Raw genomic sequence first — 18,789 nt, 5'->3', positions numbered from 1 at the left:
TATATAGGTTATTCTCCCGAAAGGGAGGATGCTGTCACTTTAAGAGGCAAGACGTCGTTCCAAACTAAAACCATATACAAATTCAATAATGAAAGGAAACGGTGTCAAATACTTTTTCGGTGTCTGTTGTGTACAAAACACGATCTGATGTCAATTTCCGCCCGTTTCCCAGTGGCACTGCACGATAGAGATCGTTTAAAATGGAAGCCTCTTGTCATCCAGCCTGTGTACCACAGAGAGACTAATAGAGGCAGCAGACCTGCATACAAGTACAGTATATGTCAATTTATTATTGACCTGTTTTATTTCAAGATTGTTCAATAAATCGATATGACAAGCCTACACATCGTTATAACTCAAATATAATTAAGGATGACTATATGCAAATGAGCTGCATTCAGACTATTTCCAGATGTTCGGATTATTTCTTCGGTTTTTTGTATCAGTACGTCCATGATAGATGTTATGATCCAATTTTCTTTTTTGATGTATTTTTTTTTTCTAATCAATACTTTGGAGAATAATCGTTTTACATCATATTTCTCGTTGTTGAGTCTTTCACCGACTTTTAAGTGGGGTCACAGAAAAAGCCTCAGCATCATAAATTGTAATAAATAGAGTGCACAGTTCACTTGGAGATCTACACTGCGTATTATTTCCACTTTAAAGAAACACATGGCCTTTACCATGTTTCATGTACCAGGAAATACTACATATTTTCTTGGCTCCGCGCTGCCTTTTCTGATATTCTCTACGTATAAATATTAAGAGAGAACCACCCAACCTTTTCTGACCTATAGATCTCATCTAGAAGTGACAAAGCTGTGCTGACCCCAATAATTCATAAATCCGAGTTGAGGTGAGCACAGAAAGAGGTTGCTCTCTTGAAGATGGACGCCGTGTGCTCGTGCGGGATCATATCGTCACTCAAACTTTACGTTTTTATATACAGTCAAGACGGGTCAGACTTGGGTCAAACACAATTAATCCAAGGTTCCAGGCATTATTTGAATATATTCATATTTATAACATTTCAGGGGTCATGAGGTTATAGTTTATAATAAGTGAAAAGTTATTTAAAAACAGTTTTAGGTGCACGCAGCATTAAAAAACGCACACTTTGCTCCATAGAAGATCATTTTTTAACTAAGTTATAAACGCAAACAGTGCAGTACTTGACATACATTACAATGGAAAAGTCAACGTAAAAATACGGTACTTTGATACGGTACAGTAGTCCCTCGTTTATAGCGGTTAATTGATCCCACACCCGACCACAATAAATGAATATCCGTGATGTAGGAATCAATATTAATACATTTCATATTTTATGCAATATTTTACCCGTTTGACTTTCTAAATATGTTTTTTTTTACATTTTAGAGCCCTGCAGACATGAAATAACAACTCCTGTTATTCATCGTGCACATTGTGCAACTCTTATGCAGGGAATCGAGACGGCCGCTTGCTAGCGAGCTAACCAGTTAGCCTCACATGTATTTCCTTTAAACTTAATAAGCCCAAAAGTTACCACTTCCACACGGGATGCGAGAAAACATTTTTGTCAGACATGCTGGAGCCTATCCCAGCCGTCTTGGGGCGAGAGGCGGGGTACGCCCTGGACTGGTGGCCAGCCAATCCCAGGGCACATATAGACAAACAACCATTCACACTCACATTCATACCTATGGACAATTTGGGGGGGGGAGCAATTAACCTAGCATGTTTTTGGAATGTGGGAGGAAACCGGAGTACCCGGACAAAAACCCGGAGGACATGCAAACTCCACATAGAGATGCCTGAGCGGGGAAATCGAACCCTGGTCTCCTAACTGTGTAGCTTGCACGCCAGCCACTTGGTCACCGTGCAGCCCAAAATGACACCCACCCTCTGTCAACATGTCGAGTTTTAGTTTTAGTATTAATAATATAATAATATGTAATAATATATTAATAATATTAATAATATATAATATAATAATATATAAAAATATAACTATGATTATATAAAATATAATATATGTATTATATTAAATATTATCTAAGTATTATATATTTTTATATATTATTTTATATATTTATATATTTTATATATTATTATACATATATTATATTTTATATAATTATAGTTATATTTTTAATAATAATAATAAATAATATAATAATATATAAAATATAACTATGATTATATAAAATATAATATATGTATTATATTAAATATTATCTAAGTATTATATATTTTTATATATTATTATATTATATATTATTATTATTAAAATATAACTATAATTATATAAAATATAATATATGTATTATATTAAATATTATCTAAGTATTATATATTTTTATATATTATTATATTATATATTATTATTATTAAAATATAACTATAATTATATAAAATATAATATATGTATTATATTAAATATTATCTAAGTATTATATATTTTTATATATTTGTATATTTCACAGGGCCCATATCGACAAACAACCATTCACACTCACATTCATACCTATGTTTTTGGAATGTGGGAGGAAAGCGGAGTACCCGGGGGAAACCCACGCATGCACGTTGAGAACATGCAAACTCCACACAAAGATGGCCGAAGCTGGAATTGAACTCGGGTCTCCTAGTTGTGAGGCCTGCATGCATTAAAATATATATTTAAAAAATCCATACATTTCACTGCAATCAAACAAATGAAATGTTGTCAAATGCCAAAAACGTTCCAACTTTCAGACGTCTAAGCGTCTTCAGCCACGCCTTTTGTGTTCCGATGCGGAAACCTTTGCTGACTGTGCGTCGTTCTACTTTCACTTGACAGCAAATCCCCATTGCACACAAGGACTGGGTGTGCTCCCTGGCGTACGTTCCCGGGAGGCCGCTGTTGCTCAGCGCGTGTCGGGGAGGAATGTTGAAGGTGTGGAACGTGGACAATTTCACTCCCATAGGAGAGGTCAAAGGCCACGACAGCCCCATCAATGCCATATGTACCAACTCCAAGCAGATCTTCACTGCATCCAGGTAACCGGTTCAGCATCTATTGCACCAAGGTGGTACATATATAATAAGGATTTACTGTTATTTAAGTGTTTAAATGGGCCCCCAGCACATCAATATCAAGTTATAATTTTAACTTTTAATTTTTTAAATTTTATAATTATAAAATTGAAATTTTCTCACATTTCTACAGACGACAAAAGATTATTTTATTTGGATTTCTAGATGATAATTGAATCACTTTGTAAAGCAGCTGCTGCTATCAAAGTGATGTTAACCTTCTCCTTCTGCTTCCCGGCTTCTTCTTCTTCTTCTTCTCCTCCTCTTCAATACTACCGGACAACAACCTGCTTATCGCTCCCTCCTCCCTCCTCCTCCTCCTCCCGTCCCTCCCCCACGATGCCCCCAGCGACTGCAGGGTGAAGTTATGGAGCTATGTGCCTGGCTTGACCCCCTGTCTTCCTCGCCGGGTGCTCGCCATCAAGGGCCGAGCCACCAGCCTCCCATGATTACCACCTTCCCTCCTCCCTCTGGTATTCTCTTCTTCCTTGTCTTTTTTCCCCAAAGCCTTTTCACGGCGCTATCCTTACTCTTATTATTATTATTATTATTCCTACGTGTAATTGTTCCCCTCTTTCTGCTGCCCCGCCTTTATGCTTTAGGTTTAGACGTAGATCAGTTGTTTACCCAAACCGGATCCTTCCAGGTCGTTCCAGTGTCCACAAAAGTCTGATAACAACGTAGCTTACAGCCCAGGATGAACAATGACAGCAGTCATATTCATTTTTTCAGCACAGCAGCATGCTAATTAATATTCACTAAGGAGTGTATACATTCACATTAATTAATATTCACTAAGGAGTGTATGGATATTAGCGTATATTGCTAATTGTGCAGAGACCTCGCTCAAAGGTAAACAAAAAATGTGTGACAAAATCCAACCAATCCCGATGTTAGCTACACGGAAACAACAAACCGTTGTTTGCAGGTTTTACAACTATGGAAACCATTAATAATAATAAAAATAACACAATTTTTGGGTGGATTAGAGGATGAAACGATGAAATAATTGTAATAATAAATAAATAATGACATTGAATTGAAATAATATTTACAATTATAATAATTATAATAAATATAATAATTATAATAATTATTATATTTATCATAATTATTATATTTATCATAATTATTATAATTATTATAATTATTATATTATGATAAATTAATATATAATATAATACACAAATTGTAGTAATAATAATAATTATATATAATTATATATTTATTATAATAATAATTATAATACATATTATTATATTATAATAAATTAATATATAATATAATATATATAATAATTATAATAATTATAATGTTATTATAATTATTATAATAATTATAATGTTATTATAATTATTATATTATAATAATTATAATATAATAATTATATTATTATAGTTACAGAATTATAATAATTATAATAATTATTATAATAATTATTATAATTATTGAAATTATTGAAATTGAAATAATAAAATTGTTTCCGTGTGGATAGCCCCTCAATTTTAATTGAAGACCCCTGGATTATTGTCTATATACCCTTTCATAATCCATGTATATCCGATGATTTAATGAATATTTGATTCGAACGCTTTATCCAAAAGATTCCCATTCAGCATATAGAATACACTTTTCATTTGACTCATGTTCACATTTTAGGTGATTTTATGTTTTTGTTTTCTTTTTTTTTTTACTTCCCCCACTACGGCCTTTATCATCCGGTGGGATATTATGTGATATAATATTTAATAGGGGCGTACGGTACGCCATAATCAGTGTTTGGTTCATTTTTGGTACAGTAAGGATGTAAAGAAAATGGAAAACACAAAAATAAATGCTATCCTCTTAATGAGCAATTAAAAAAAAAAAAAAAAACCTCCAAAGGAGTCGGTGCCTCACCAGCCATAAACCTCACGGCATGATGTTGTCTATGAATCATAATTTTCATTGTGTTGAAAATGAAGAAAACGTTACTGAAGAAAATGTTTCCTGTCATTGATGTTATTTTCTTCTGTTGTTATGTTTCCTCACTTCCCTTTGCTCATCCTTTGCTGTAACCCCCCAACACCCCCCACTCCCATCCCCCCCCCCTTCTCCCACGCTGCCCGTGTGCAGTGACAAGACGGTGAAGATCTGGCTGTCAAAGGTGTGGAGGAAGAGGTGACAACCCGAGTGATGGTGGTTTTTCGTGCAACTTCAGCTGTGATCTGTGACCTCAACCCCCCCACCCCCCCCCCACTCCCCCCCACACCACCACCGCTAAGGCAAACATTTTTTTTTTATTTATTTGTCACTGTGAAAAATGGAACATCTCCTTGAAAGGAATTTAAAAGTGCCAAGGAAAACATCTGGCTCAACCATTTCTCTCATAACACACCTGATGTGGAATTTCTGAGAAGAAGGCCTGCTTTTTTTTTGAGGGGGGGTGAAAAGTAGAATACCCATGGACCTTTTGTGTGAAATTCATCACTTTCTCCAATCAGGATGACTTATTTTTCTGCATCGTTATCCTTCCTGGCTTCAAATAATCTTCATTATGATCAACAAGAAGGTTCAAATGTTCTTTTCCCCTACCTCAGTTGTTTTGAACTTGGGTCCGGCGTGGGCGAGGACATGTTTACGGGTCTCTTTGTGCTAAAAAAAAAAAAAAATCTGGTGCTGGACTCACCCGGCTCATCTTCATCATCTTTGCGGATGCATCCCCTGCTGGCTCTGTGGCTATCAAGACCGTCTCACTGCTGACCTTGCAAACAGGAAAGCACACATCCAAGTAGCACAAGTGAGGTGATGCCGCCCCTGGAGGATCTCACCGGACTTCATTATCTTCTGCAGAAAGTGCTAACGACAGCAGAAACACAAAACACCCCTGAAGACTTAACAGACCACATTACAGTCAGGCGCTGGTATCCACGGCAACATTGCTTTGTTTTTGGATTTTTTTTGGAGGCGGAGACAAATAATATATTTCAAATACTACTTGAAAACATGCAGTCCAACGGTCCAATTATGAGTCCGATCATGCTCGCGGTTCTCCTTACAAGGTTGCATTGAAGATTTGCACTACAGTGGAACCGTTAAAATCAAACTTACTTACTAAGAACTTTATTTATCCGTTAGCAACTTTATTTGTGCACAAATAAACCCGTTTGACATTAATATAACAGTCTGACAAATAACGCTAAAGTCATCACACACCAACTTAACACAATAAATAAGTAAATAAATACATATACAAATGCTGTATGTACCAATACAAGAAAAAAAATTCATTTTAAAGCATTTTATTGGAGGACAAGCAGCATTAAAAATGGACGGATGATACTGCAATACTGCCTCTGTACACCTCTGAGGAAGTTGAATAAGCCCAGAGGGAGGCTGATGTCATTGCAGTGTCCCCATGAATGCGTTCCTCAGACACAATGCATTCAATTTTTAATTTTCGTATTTGTACCTGTTTGTATATTTGTCACATGAAGTGTTAAGTTGCTGTGTGATGACTTTAGTGTTTGTAAGATGACAGTGACGTTTGCGTGTTTACATTGTAACAAGGCTATAGAGTGATCTGTATGATAGCATCAATTATTATCCTATTCTGATCCAATGTCGTCCTATTTGAGGTACTGAGGTACCAGTATGTACAGTACTCGCTGTCTACTTCCAGCTGTTCACACCGAAGACTCTCTCCCAGCTACTGAGGTTGTCTGAAGTCAAATTTAATTAGATGTCTCCCATGTCTCCCAGCTGGTCTGCAGGCAAGATTATTAGGGGGAAACCAGGTCATAACTGAGGGATTTGAAAGCCCCCGTCCACCCACACTTATTGCTGCTCAATTCAAAGATGGAAGGATATTTCATGTGCACTGATAATTCGCATCCGTTTATGCGGAAGGTCTGGCGCGGCAGCACAAGCAAGCACAAACTAGTCTTGTAAAATTCCACTTCATTTGGCAGTACGGTGTCTTGCTCGGTGGGTTTAATAGCGTCTTTTCGTGTCACTGTCCTATAAAGAGCGTGTGCAGTCATCCCTCGACACTTAAGCACGTCTTATCAAAATAAATTAATAAATCAGTCAGTTTCATGGTGGAGTGGTTAGCACGCAGGCCTCGCAGCTAGGAGACCCGAGTTCGATTCCATCCTCGGCCATCTCTGTGTGGAGTTTGCACATTCCAAAATCATGCTAGGTTCATTGGCGACTCCAAATTGTGAGTGTGAATGGTTGTTTGTCTATATGTGCCCTGTGATTGGTTGGCCACCAGTCCAGAGTGGACCCCGCCTCTCGCCCCAAGACAGCTGGGATAGGCTCCAGCACCCCCCTGGTAGAAAACGAATGAATGAATGAACAGTTTTGTGGTTGACCGTGTTCTACCATCATAGAACGATCATAAAATTTTACGTTTTTTTTTTTTTGACAAAATTGAGCTTTTTCAAGCATTAAAATGACTACATGAATGAAAAATACAAATATAACGCATTCAAATACGCAATATGTAGTATTCCACACCGGTCACTAGGTGTAATGTTACAATAATGAGACAATAGCCACCGCAGTACCCACAATTAATCCTATGATTAATTAATTATGATTAGTCTGTTAAATCTTATTCATGTCTAATATGTCTTATTTTCCGTTATTATGTCTACTACAATGGGTAACGCGAGTGTAAAAGTGACTATAGGGGTGCTATTTCAAGTCTGGAGGGCTCTAATAATGTTAACAAAAACTTATTTATAAGGTCGTAAATAAGTTTCATATGCTCTAATTACGGCGGCACGGCGGTCTGTTGGTTAGTGCGCAGACCTCACAGCTAGGAGACCAGGGTTCGGTCCCCGCCCTCGGCCATCTCTGTGTGGAGTTTGCATGGTGTATGCATGAGCGAGCACAGAGGCGTGGGTTTTCTCCGGGTACTCCGGTTTCCTCCCACATTCCAAAAACATGCTAGGTTAATTGGCCACTCCTGTTTGTCTATATGTGCCCTGTGATTGGCTGGCGACCAGTCCAGGGTGTACCCCGCCTCTCGCCCGAAGACAGCTGGGATAGGCTCCAGCACCCCCCGCGACCCTCGTGAGGAAAAAGCGGTAGAAAATGAATGAATGAATGCTCTAATTACGAAAATATACGATTTATGAATAAGTAAAAAACCTACTCTCTGGAAATTCACTTATCACTGTCGGGTCTGGAATCAATGAACAGCAATAAACAAGGGATTACTGTATGAAATTATGTTAAAAAATCATCAACATGAAAATGCTTGTTATCAGACAGTTCCAGTGTACATTTCTTTTCTTTTTACCTGTACCCCGTACCCCCGTTTCGTTCAGCTTAGTGTCTTCCAAGCCAATGATGTGGGTTGATGACTGAGTGGGCGTGTTCTTGGTTTCTGTATATTTGCTATGATGAGAAACTCAGGTACAGGTTGAAGGATTATTTTTTGTTTCTGTGTAATTTATTTAAAATCTTCATATATTTCAAATGCCTTTGTTGACTTAAAGAAAAAAAAGGTACTATCAGTGCTATTCATGTTTGTACATTTCTTGATTTTATCGATAATCTTTTGTGTACATACGTACTTTTATGTAAAAATTTTGATGATGTCTTTAAAATCGGGCCAAAGTGTGAAAAGCTGAGAATTTTTTTTTTTTTTTAATGGGGGGGTTTGCTTCCTGTTTTATGTGAACTCGAGGTCACCCTCCACTGGACTCTTATCTGTGCCAATTAGCCCAACTAACAGCGTTTGCAACGTGAATTCTATGTCATAACATGCTAGAAAAAAGGTTACGTTACTTTTATCCACTGTGAGGTTCCCTCTGCTTTTACATATTTATGGTACAGTCTGAATATTTTGCACATTTTCGAAGTAGAAGTTCATCTCTCACTGGAAAAAAAAGGTTCAGTGATTTAATATGGAAGGATTTCACTGTCTTTCCAGTCAACATAATCTTTAAATCTGGTCTTTATTATCTGGAAAAAAAAAAAAAAAGTCAAACCCGCTACTGATTGGTGCTGTGTAAATAGTTCCATAACTTTTTCAATTTTTATGTAAATGCACTGACATCGAGTTATTCCGCAAAGAAAGTATTAAGGCCACACTGACAAGAAAGTAACATTCAGTCATTCAGTGTTTTGTCACATCATCAGTAGGATTATTTGAACGCGTCGGAGAAAGGAATCAATTCTCCAATATTTAATGGTTTTGCCTTATTTGGTGCGTTTAAGTTCATGTCAGGATCGTAGGAATTTGCCATTTTGGACTCTTCTACAACTTTAATCAAATAACATTGCAATTCTTTTGTGTTTTGTGTGGCTTTAATACTTGGTACAGTACTCTGCAAGTTAGGACCCCCGTGCACTTTGGATGCACCATAACTGTGAATAATCCACATATAAACAAAACGTAGTCTTAGCCAGGATATTGACTGTGCCTGCCAAATATGGCACTCAACACATTTTCGGAGCATCGATAGCTTCAGCAAACAGAAGTATTTGTGAAGATAACTTAAGATATGCGTTTCTTGTAAACGCGGCGGTATTGTAAATGTTGGGAAAAGCAGCATGCGGGACTTTTTATTAATGCGAGTCCAACTTCATTTCTCTTGCTGTCCAGTGGCACTTTGAATACTTCATAACAAAAAAATATATAACAAAGATATGAAAAGGATTACAGTACTACAGTGAAACCCTTTTAAAGGGAAACTGCACTTTTTCTGCAATTTTGCCCATCGTCAACAATCCTTATGTAAGACAGGTCTTTCTCTTTTGCGTTCTATAGATATACAAACAGATAAAAAGAGACAGGAATGCACCAATAATAGTGAAAAATCTCAAAAAACCCTCCAATTACATCATGTGACCAGCTTATTTACGAAGCTACATCAACATTGGTAATGGTAATGGTTTAATTTAATTTAAACATGCATCAGATTACAATTGAGTGCATCCCATAATCAATTCCCAGTTCCACATGTCCAAAAGGAGTAGGAAGAAGCAAAACTTATTAAATCCTACCCCTCCATCTGGTACTTTTACAATCAGTAACTGTTACATTTGTTCACTTCCTGCTTTCCATAATACAGTTTAAGTTTTTTTTGTTTTTTTTTAAACATTTTTTTAACATTATTAACATGGTTATTACGCTCAACAACTACGTTACTGGCGTAGTGATGCCTCGCCGCTGTGTTTTTATTTTTGAGTTATTAAGACTTAACGCGAGATGTAGTTTTTGTTTCTATGTTGCGCCCAGAAAGGACGTTCGGGTAATGGTTAAAATGACTAAAGTACAGCAAAATACTGTAAGTATTACATGTTATCATGAATGTACCTGGTTATAGTTATAAGTACATAAAACCCTGCTGAAGGTTTTTGTAGGTGTTTTAATCGCGGGATTTGTACGTGTGTCCCGCCACCGGAGTACCCGCAGTTATCCCAATGCTAATGTGTTAGTTAAATCTTATTCATGTCTAATATGTCTTATTTTCCGTTATTATGTCTCCTACAATGGGTAACTCTTTTTATGTGTTTTTATATCGATAGAACGCATAGGAAAAGATGGATGGAAAAAAAAAAAGTGCAGTTTTCCTTGAAGTCGACTTGATCTCTGTTGACAGCCCGTCTAAGTCAAGTATGTCATCAAGTCCTGGTCTACCATGTGTACGCTTAAGTCAACGGTCAAAGTACACGGTCGATATTAAATTGAATTGAATTTCACTTGAATGAAAAATTGCTCCGTTATTGTCAACGAGTATTGTTGTAGTATTGGAAGTACAGAAAAGGAACTTGCACCGATGCTTGGTCACGGTTAATGCAGTTTACAGGACGTCGACTTAAACGGGTTCCACTGTATTTTTGTGAAGCCAAGCATGTAAAAAAAAAAAAGTGTTGATTTTACGATATCTTATGGACTAGAACAGGGGTGGGCAAACTTTTTGACTCGTGGGCCGCATTGATATAACAAAATTTCCGGGGGGGGCAGACTATATATTTTACACGTAACAGTCCACCTGGTATTATTGTATCTGTAAAATTGTCATGCAATCTGCTATTATTATTTATTATTTTATATTTATATTTAAATATTTTAAATATAATAAAATATTATAATAATTAAAATAAAATTAAAATAATAATTATTATATTATGTAAAATATGCAAATATAACAATATTATTATATATAATTAATATAATAATTAGCATTAATATAATAAATATAATAATCATAATAGTTATAATAATAATATAATGATTATTATTTTAATTTTTATTATTATTATGTGCTTGTGTCTCTTTTTTCAGGAGCACTTTGTAAACAACAGACCATGTCAAACAACGAAATTGATACAACCATCAAAAGGTTGGCTCAGGCCATGATGCCAGGTTGTATGTTGACTTTAAATTCAATACTTTGGAAAGATTGGGCGGGCCGTATTCAAACACTTGGCGGGCCGGATGTGGCCCCCGGGCCGTAGTTTGCCCACCCCTGGACTAGAATCTGCTTTAAATCGACATCGTTTGACCAAAGTGCAATATGACTTGAATAATTCACATCATACGACGAATCACTGGTCGGCAACTTTAAATTCATAACATGGCAGCTGTAACGGTCCGTTCCGTAACATTCTTCCTTCGACGCTGGTGAAGTCAAACCGCAAGTCCAAAGTGTGATGAGCGCTTCCCCCGCCAGGTGGACGGTGGCGTGTAACTGTCAGGAAAAGTAGTACTTGAGTCGATATCTCAGCTTGAGCCTCGTGCCTCAGCCTACAGGCCTTACACCACGTCTGTGTCGCGGAAAAGATCATCCTGCGTATATTGTGATTGCGTTTTAACGTCTCGGCGTACTCCCGTCGTTATCGTTGAGAAGTCTTTTCATCGAAACTTCGGGCTGCCGACGAGACAGGATGGCGCTCGCACACAATCAAGAGGGCTGCTTACCGCTTTGCTGCTAGCCGCCGGCTCTCTATCTATCGCATCTCCAGTAATAAAACACGTTGACGTTGTCTGTGAAGCCAATATATATAATGCAACATAAATGCAGGGTCAAAGGTCATTTGTGCCTTTTATTGCACAGACTGCTCGTTCTTAAATGAGTGTAAATGTGTGTACAGTTATTTTGTTTTTTTTAAATATGCCAATATGCATGTGACCAAGCCATGTACGATAGCGTTGCGGTGTAAATAATGTAAGTAAATACTGTATTTAACGAAGAATACAATGTTCCCTCGACAGAATAAATAGTTGACAAAACGTTTGTTGTGTGGAAGTTATTGAGGCTGAATGTATACTGTACATTTTAAAATAGCTTTAAAGTCACTGTGGGAAGGAGTATGACATTTGTGGTATTGCCATGGCAACCCGTCATCATTTACTGCAGTGTTTATTATAATGGTGGACCAGCCTGAATGTTTTTTGTTGAGGTTGTGTGCAGTGTAGTGTTATGTTGTTTATTAGTTTTTATGCTTTGTATGTGCTAATCGTTTTTGTCATAAGCAATTATATTATAAGAATATATTTTTAAGGAGTGAATAAGTGGATTTCATGATGTTTTTCACCAGTCAAATTAGTCGTTATTTTGATACTATAATATATCAACATTCTTCTTTATATAATGACTTTATTCCAGGGCTAGGAATGGTATTCCTCTGGCTGGATGACTCCTTATGTTCGAGGTAAATCACTCGGCTTCCTAGAGCACTTGTGATTTATGAGCGTAGTTCTCTTTCCAGCCATGCATGCTTTCTCCGTGTTTATTTTTCTTATAAATACATTCATAATTTTTTTTTCCTCCTATCATTCTGACACTGGTGATATTCTGTTTCTGAGCAGCAGCGAACCATTTGATTAGCTTAACTCGGAACGCTCATAAGCAGGGACAAATTATTGAATTAGCTATTGTTTGCTTTTTGCACACGAGTTAAAAAATCCACTTTGTTCCCATAATAATATAACTGTTAATAATTTTCCAAGTATTAAAACTTGTTTATGTTTGTTATGACTTTTATAAAATAACCTTTTCTCTAATATGTTAACTCCATGTCTCTAAAAGGATGCATTTTTCATCATACAGTAAACCTCGGATATATCGGATTCAATTGTTCCCACTGGTTTTGTCCGATATAAGCAAAATCCGTTATATGCGTATACCGGAAAATGTCCGTTTTACGCATATATGGGATTTATATGCGGTATATGCATAAATGGGATTTTATCCGTTATAAAAAGGCACTTCCTTGACTATGTTTCCAATGTACCTGGACGCGCAGGCAACGCTGCAAACGCTGCAAATGACGTCGTATAGCGGCCTGTCACGATTCGGCGAACCGGAGCGCCACGATGCGGCCATCCGATATATGCCAGGGAAATTTCATGGAAATGCATTGGAACGGGACTGGAGATTTTGTCCGAAATAGGCGAAATCCGTTATAAAAAATCCGATATATGCAATGAATTTTTATTGGAAATGCATTACAGAAAAATCGCTTCTTTTTTATCTGTCCGTTGTGAGCGAATTTCCGATATATCCGAGTCCGATATATCCGAGGTTTACTGTAGTATTAGCAATTTAGCTTTAGCACAGGTCCTCCATTGCACTAGCTGGGTTAGTTTTGAATTGGTTCAAAAGGTATATGTGAAACTAGAAGAATATACATCTGTTTTTTTTTATAAATATTAAGTGTGGCGTACCACAGGGGTCAATACTGGAACCAAAAATGTTCAACTTTATATTAATGATATCTGTAAAGTGACAAAAGGCTTCAAGTTGGTATTAAGTGTGGATGATACTACTGCTTTTTATGATATGCTCGCACTGTACAGTCCTGCCAAATACACCACTGTTATGATAATATACTTTATTATAATAATAATAATAATACCGATTTTTCTGTTATTCACTTGTTTTTTCCATCAGGGCTGTCCAGCTGTACTTGAGTTATAATGAAAAAATCTACACAATAAATACAGAATATGCATATTAGCATATAGCATTTGATTACCCTGCCACTGAAAAATATCGGAATCTGTTTTTGTGATCGGCATTCTATCGGAAATCACTGATAGTGATCTGTGGCTGATCGATCGGACCATCCCGAGTTGAAATTGTACAAACTCAAGGCTATAGTCTTTTCTTTACGTTATGTATGGCGATTAGACCCATGTAATGTACATGTAATTGGCCAAAAAGGTAAATAAGCTCAGTGATAATTGAATCTAAATGACACACATCCAAATACATCGGAATGTTTTTGCATTTCTGTGTACATCAGGATGCATGCATCTTCATTCCCTTCGCCAACACTGATCATTAACTTGCGTGGGGCAGCGCTTGGCTCCGCCACGACGGGACACACAAACGTTGTGATGTATGACGACCATTAACGCCTCAGAGGATGGCAAAGCCATTTGAAGATGCCAGTCACAAACAAATAACCATCCATACACACATCCCCGGCCGTCGCATCCCAGCAGGATGCGCTCCATCTGCTCCCAGCACATAATACACTGCTGGAATTTCATTTTGGTGTCTTCTTCAGTTTGACTACGCTGCAACATTCCAGCTAAGTCTGCTCTTACTTGCTGATGCATTGATCTCTGTCCCGGCGGACCATCAATCACCTGACGACTTCAGGTTGAAATTCAGCCAGATACCCAGAGTGAATATTAAGGCCCTTACATTCAGAGAGAGTAAACATTCATAACGTGCGGTTATCGCTGGAAAACAGTTTGGACTCTTATTCATCCATCACTACATTCCGTTGAGATACACTGGCAATAAAGGAGCAGTACGAACACAGACACGACTCAAGAGGGCTCCACCAAAACAAAAAAAAAATCTTCTCATTACTGGATTATTCTGTTTCAACCCCCGGCAACACATGAAAAAAGTCAAGTTTTGCATCAGTTGGAACACAAATATTTGTGTTTTACATGCAGAAAACTATTCCAAATTCATATAAAAACAAATAAATAATAACTGAAAGGGATTAACAAACCTTTAAGGTTAGTTTTACCTTCATTGAAAATGTGATTCTTCTTCCCAAAGACACAATGTAGCAGTGAGATGGACCACCATTTCTCATTTTCCTGTGAGTTATTTCTTGAATTCAGTACTTTTTGTCACCCCAATAACCCTCAATAAAGACAAAGAAAGACGCAAGTGCCATCATTTTGGCAAAGAAGGTGATAAATGCTAATGAATTCAAGAAATAACAGTGTGGCGTCTGTGTTGATCTTGCTGTCACATCGCGATTTTGGGAACGGTCGTGTCTTCAATGAAGGTAAACCTTAAATGTTCATTTGCCCCTTTCTCATTTCTATGCATTAATGATTGTTTTATAGGTCTCACTTTACAATAAAGTACACAAAAATGCAGTAGTCACTGAGGAACTTATGTGTGGTTAGCGTGGTTAGCATTAGCTAGGTTCATTCCTCATTAACTACTGTCATTTTGTGTATCTTGCTGAAAGTGTTACCATTTTATACATGTAAATGTCTAAAAACATGTTTTGTGTTAACATTTTATCACATTGTTGTGTTATAGGTCTCACTTTACAATAAAGTACACAAAAAGGCAGTAGTTATTGAGGAACTAATATGTGGTTAGCGTGGTTAGCGTTAGCTAGGTTCATTCCTACTACTGTCATTTTGTGTACCTTGCCGAAAGTGTTACCATTTTATACATGTGAATGTATAAAAACATGTTTTGTGTTAACATTTCATCACATCATTGTTTTATAGGTCTCACTTTACAATAAAGTACACAAAAATGCAGTAGTTACTGAGGAACTAATGTGTGGTTAGCGTTAGCTAGGTTCATTCCTCATTAACTACTGTCATTTTGTGTACCTTGCTGAAAGTGTTACCATTTTATACATGTAAATGTATAAAAACATGTTTTGTGTTACCATTTTATCACATCATTGTTTTACTGGTCTCACTTTACAATAAAGTACACAAAAATGCAGTAGTTACTGAGGAACTCATGAACTAATGTGTCGTGGTTAGCGTTAGCTAGGTTCGTGTCTCATTCACTACTGTCATTTTGTGTACCTTGCTGAAAGTGTTTTTATTATACAATTTTATACATGTAAATGTATAAAAACATGTTTTGTGTTAACATTTTATCACATCGTTGATTTATAGGTCTCACTTTACAATAAGGTACATAAAAATGCAGTAGTTGTTGAGGAACTAATGTGTGGTTAGCGTTAGCTAAGTTCATTTGTCATTCACTACTGTCATTTTGTGTACCTTGCTGAAAATGTTACCATTTTATACATGTAAATGTATAAAAACATGTTTTGTGTTAACATTTTATCACATCGTTGTTTTAAAGGGTTTCACTTTACAATAATGTTGCTAGTTACTGAGGAACTCATGAACTAACGTGTCGTGGTTAGCGTTAGCTAGGTTCATTCCTCATTAACGACTGTCATTTTGTGTACCTTGCTGAAAGTGTTACCATTTTATACATGTGAATGTATAAAAACATGTTTTGTGTTAACATTTTATCACCGCCAACGGCTGATGACATCATAGATAACTAACTTACGTAACTTAGCTGACTTCAGGTGCCGGTTGCTATTTTGTTAGCTTGTTAGCAAGCTAATAGGATGCTAACAAGGAGGGATGTTGTGTGGTTAAAAATTGTGGCGTTTATTTTTGGCGTTAAATGACTTCCTCAAATACTTTATATGTTTTGTTTGAGTACTGTGTGTTTAGTAAAGTTAAAGCAACAATGTAGCGACCATGAACACACGCAGAGGAGGATGAAAGCATCTTAAGACAAAGGAATCCATGCTAATTAGCATTTAACAAAGCAAAGTGAGGAGATCCATTGACGACTGCGCTGAGCAGCGAAGGCAAGTCATTCATTTTAGCGCACCTTGTGGGGAAAAATGACCGGGCTGGAAGAAATAGCGATAAATGAGGAGTACACCTGAGGGCTGCAAGTATTTATTATATTTTAAATAATGGATGATGCAGAAGGCGGCATTGCTGATGTGCCAATTAGTGAGGTAAAATGAGAACATACTTCACATTTACTGCTGTAAGAAAAAGGATAAACAAAGCCAAATAATGAACATTTTTCTCCGGGTCGTCCATAATGTGGACGGAAAATATTCGAATTGGTACATGTTTGATGCTATAAATCACAATTTTATGCTATGAGAAATGTGTTAAGAAAACCAATGCTATACACACGATCATCAATGCGTTGCTGCAAGGAAAACTGCACTTTGGGGGGAATCCTATAAACCAGGGGTCTCAAACATGCGGCCCGCGGGCCAAGTGTGGCCCGCAGGACACTAGTTTGAGGCCCCCGCCTTGATATGAAAGTTTAATGTCAGTGTGGCCCGCGCAAGTTTGATATGGATGCTGTATGGTATCATGTACCCAGAAAAAATTATTATGTTTTTATTAATATTCATGTTAAAGGTTAAATAACTGTTAATAGTTATCCTCCCTATCCATGTGGAAGTGGTAAGTTTTTGGCTATTTAAGTTTAAAGGAAATAACTTGAAGGCTACCGTTTAGGTCGCTAGCTCTCTAGTTTGCGAGTTAGCATGTGTCTCAAGACCCCGCAGTTGTGCAATATGTTGTAAATTAAAAGAGTATAAATTTGATATTTTTCATTCTATTTTGTGTATAATGTTTTATCAGAACTTTTCTTGTAGAAAATCAGAACCATAGCAAAGTTTATTCATTTTTCTGTTTTTAATAAATGCGTTTTTTTTGTTTTTTTTTGGAAAACCTGATGCGGCCCAGTCTCACCCAGACCCCAGCTCCAGCGGCCACCCAGGTAAATTGAGTTTGAGACCCCTTCTATAAACACATATTTGTCTTTTATGTGCATTATAAAGATACAAAAACAGATAAAAACAGACAGCTGTGACGCATCTATTCTGCCTAAAAAGACTTCTAAAAAAAAACTCCCGAAACTGCCAAAAATGCACCATAAACATAAACATTTTTTTTAATCAAGCTACAGCGGCATTGTTATTATTATTGCTATTAACAGTTATGCCGAAGAACTATTTTTACGGGTGTAGTGACACCTCGCCACACCACACCGGCTAGCTACTAGCCAGTTAGCGTCTAGCTTCACCACACACTCGCTCACAACACATCAGTATCACACTTTTGAGTTTGGAAAATTTAATGCTAAATGTAGCATCCGTTTCTATGACCAAAACACGGCTATATGTTTTATGTTTTAAAATGTGTCCCGTTATGTTTATTAATGAGTTACCCTTTTTTAGGTGTTTGATATCTTTAGAATGCACACAAAAGAGAGACATGTCTCATATAAGGATAGTGGATGATGGACAATATTGCAGTTTTCATTCAAAAGCACCAGGAAAGGGCACGGGTACATGTCGCAGTTTGAATTTCACTTTGTCTTCTTCTTCTTTAGTTCTTCTCCTGCCTGTTTAGTATTCTTCCATGGCAGGAAGTTGTAGGAAACCAGTGCGGTGAGAAGGTATGTGGCCATGCCGGTGTATCCTCCCAGTACCAAACACAACGGTTGCATCAACACAAACAGACAGAAGACATTCACGGACGCCCGCTCATCCAGCTCTATGCGATCTTTCTTAGAGGCGTCCATCACTCCGAAGAAGTACATGAGTGCCACCGCCGGGTAGAAAGCCAGCTCCATCACGTTGCTGAGGACGGAACACCGGGTAAGACTGAGGTGTTTTTGTTGCTGTAATAATGACGATTTTAAGAGACACTCACCA

At 37.1% G+C, this 18,789-nt stretch overlaps 3 protein-coding genes across 10 annotated transcripts in view; 2 read left to right on the top strand and 1 right to left on the bottom strand.

Moving 5' to 3' along the window:
• The window catches only part of kif21b (kinesin family member 21B), a 77,130-nt gene extending 64,835 nt beyond the window's left edge, over window positions 1-12,295 (top strand). For 4 of the 7 annotated variants that reach the window (XM_058055334.1, XM_058055335.1, XM_058055331.1 and 1 more), the window contains 3 exons: window positions 2,825-3,024; window positions 3,410-3,533; window positions 5,176-12,295. In XM_058055334.1, coding sequence (XP_057911317.1) covers window positions 2,825-3,024; window positions 3,410-3,509 — 300 coding nt within the window. In that variant the 3' untranslated portion in view covers window positions 3,510-3,533; window positions 5,176-12,295. Of the gene's footprint in view, window positions 1-2,824; window positions 3,025-3,409; window positions 4,086-5,175 lie in introns of those variants that run through there. The other 3 variants (XM_058055337.1, XM_058055336.1, XM_058055332.1) reach the window with 2 other exon arrangements.
• LOC131106369 (zinc finger and SCAN domain-containing protein 22-like) overlaps window positions 1-18,789 on the bottom strand; it is a 245,672-nt gene that overhangs the window by 37,871 nt on the left and 189,012 nt on the right. The window lies entirely within an intron of this gene.
• Window positions 15,231-18,789, top strand: part of cpne5b (copine Vb) — a 129,503-nt gene continuing 125,944 nt past the window's right edge. The window contains exons 1-4 of one of the 2 annotated variants that reach the window (XM_058055346.1): window positions 15,231-15,324; window positions 17,816-17,849; window positions 18,465-18,530; window positions 18,647-18,732. The gene's annotated coding sequence lies outside the window, so the exon portion shown is untranslated. Of the gene's footprint in view, window positions 15,325-17,717; window positions 17,850-18,464; window positions 18,531-18,646; window positions 18,733-18,789 lie in introns of those variants that run through there. The other variant, XM_058055347.1, reaches the window with a different exon arrangement.

The sequence above is a fragment of the Doryrhamphus excisus genome, chromosome 18, assembly GCF_030265055.1.
Source record: "Doryrhamphus excisus isolate RoL2022-K1 chromosome 18, RoL_Dexc_1.0, whole genome shotgun sequence".
Lineage (NCBI taxonomy): Eukaryota > Metazoa > Chordata > Actinopteri > Syngnathiformes > Syngnathidae > Doryrhamphus > Doryrhamphus excisus.
Note: the sequence above shows the minus strand (reverse complement) of the source record. Positions and strands in the feature narration are given on the sequence as shown.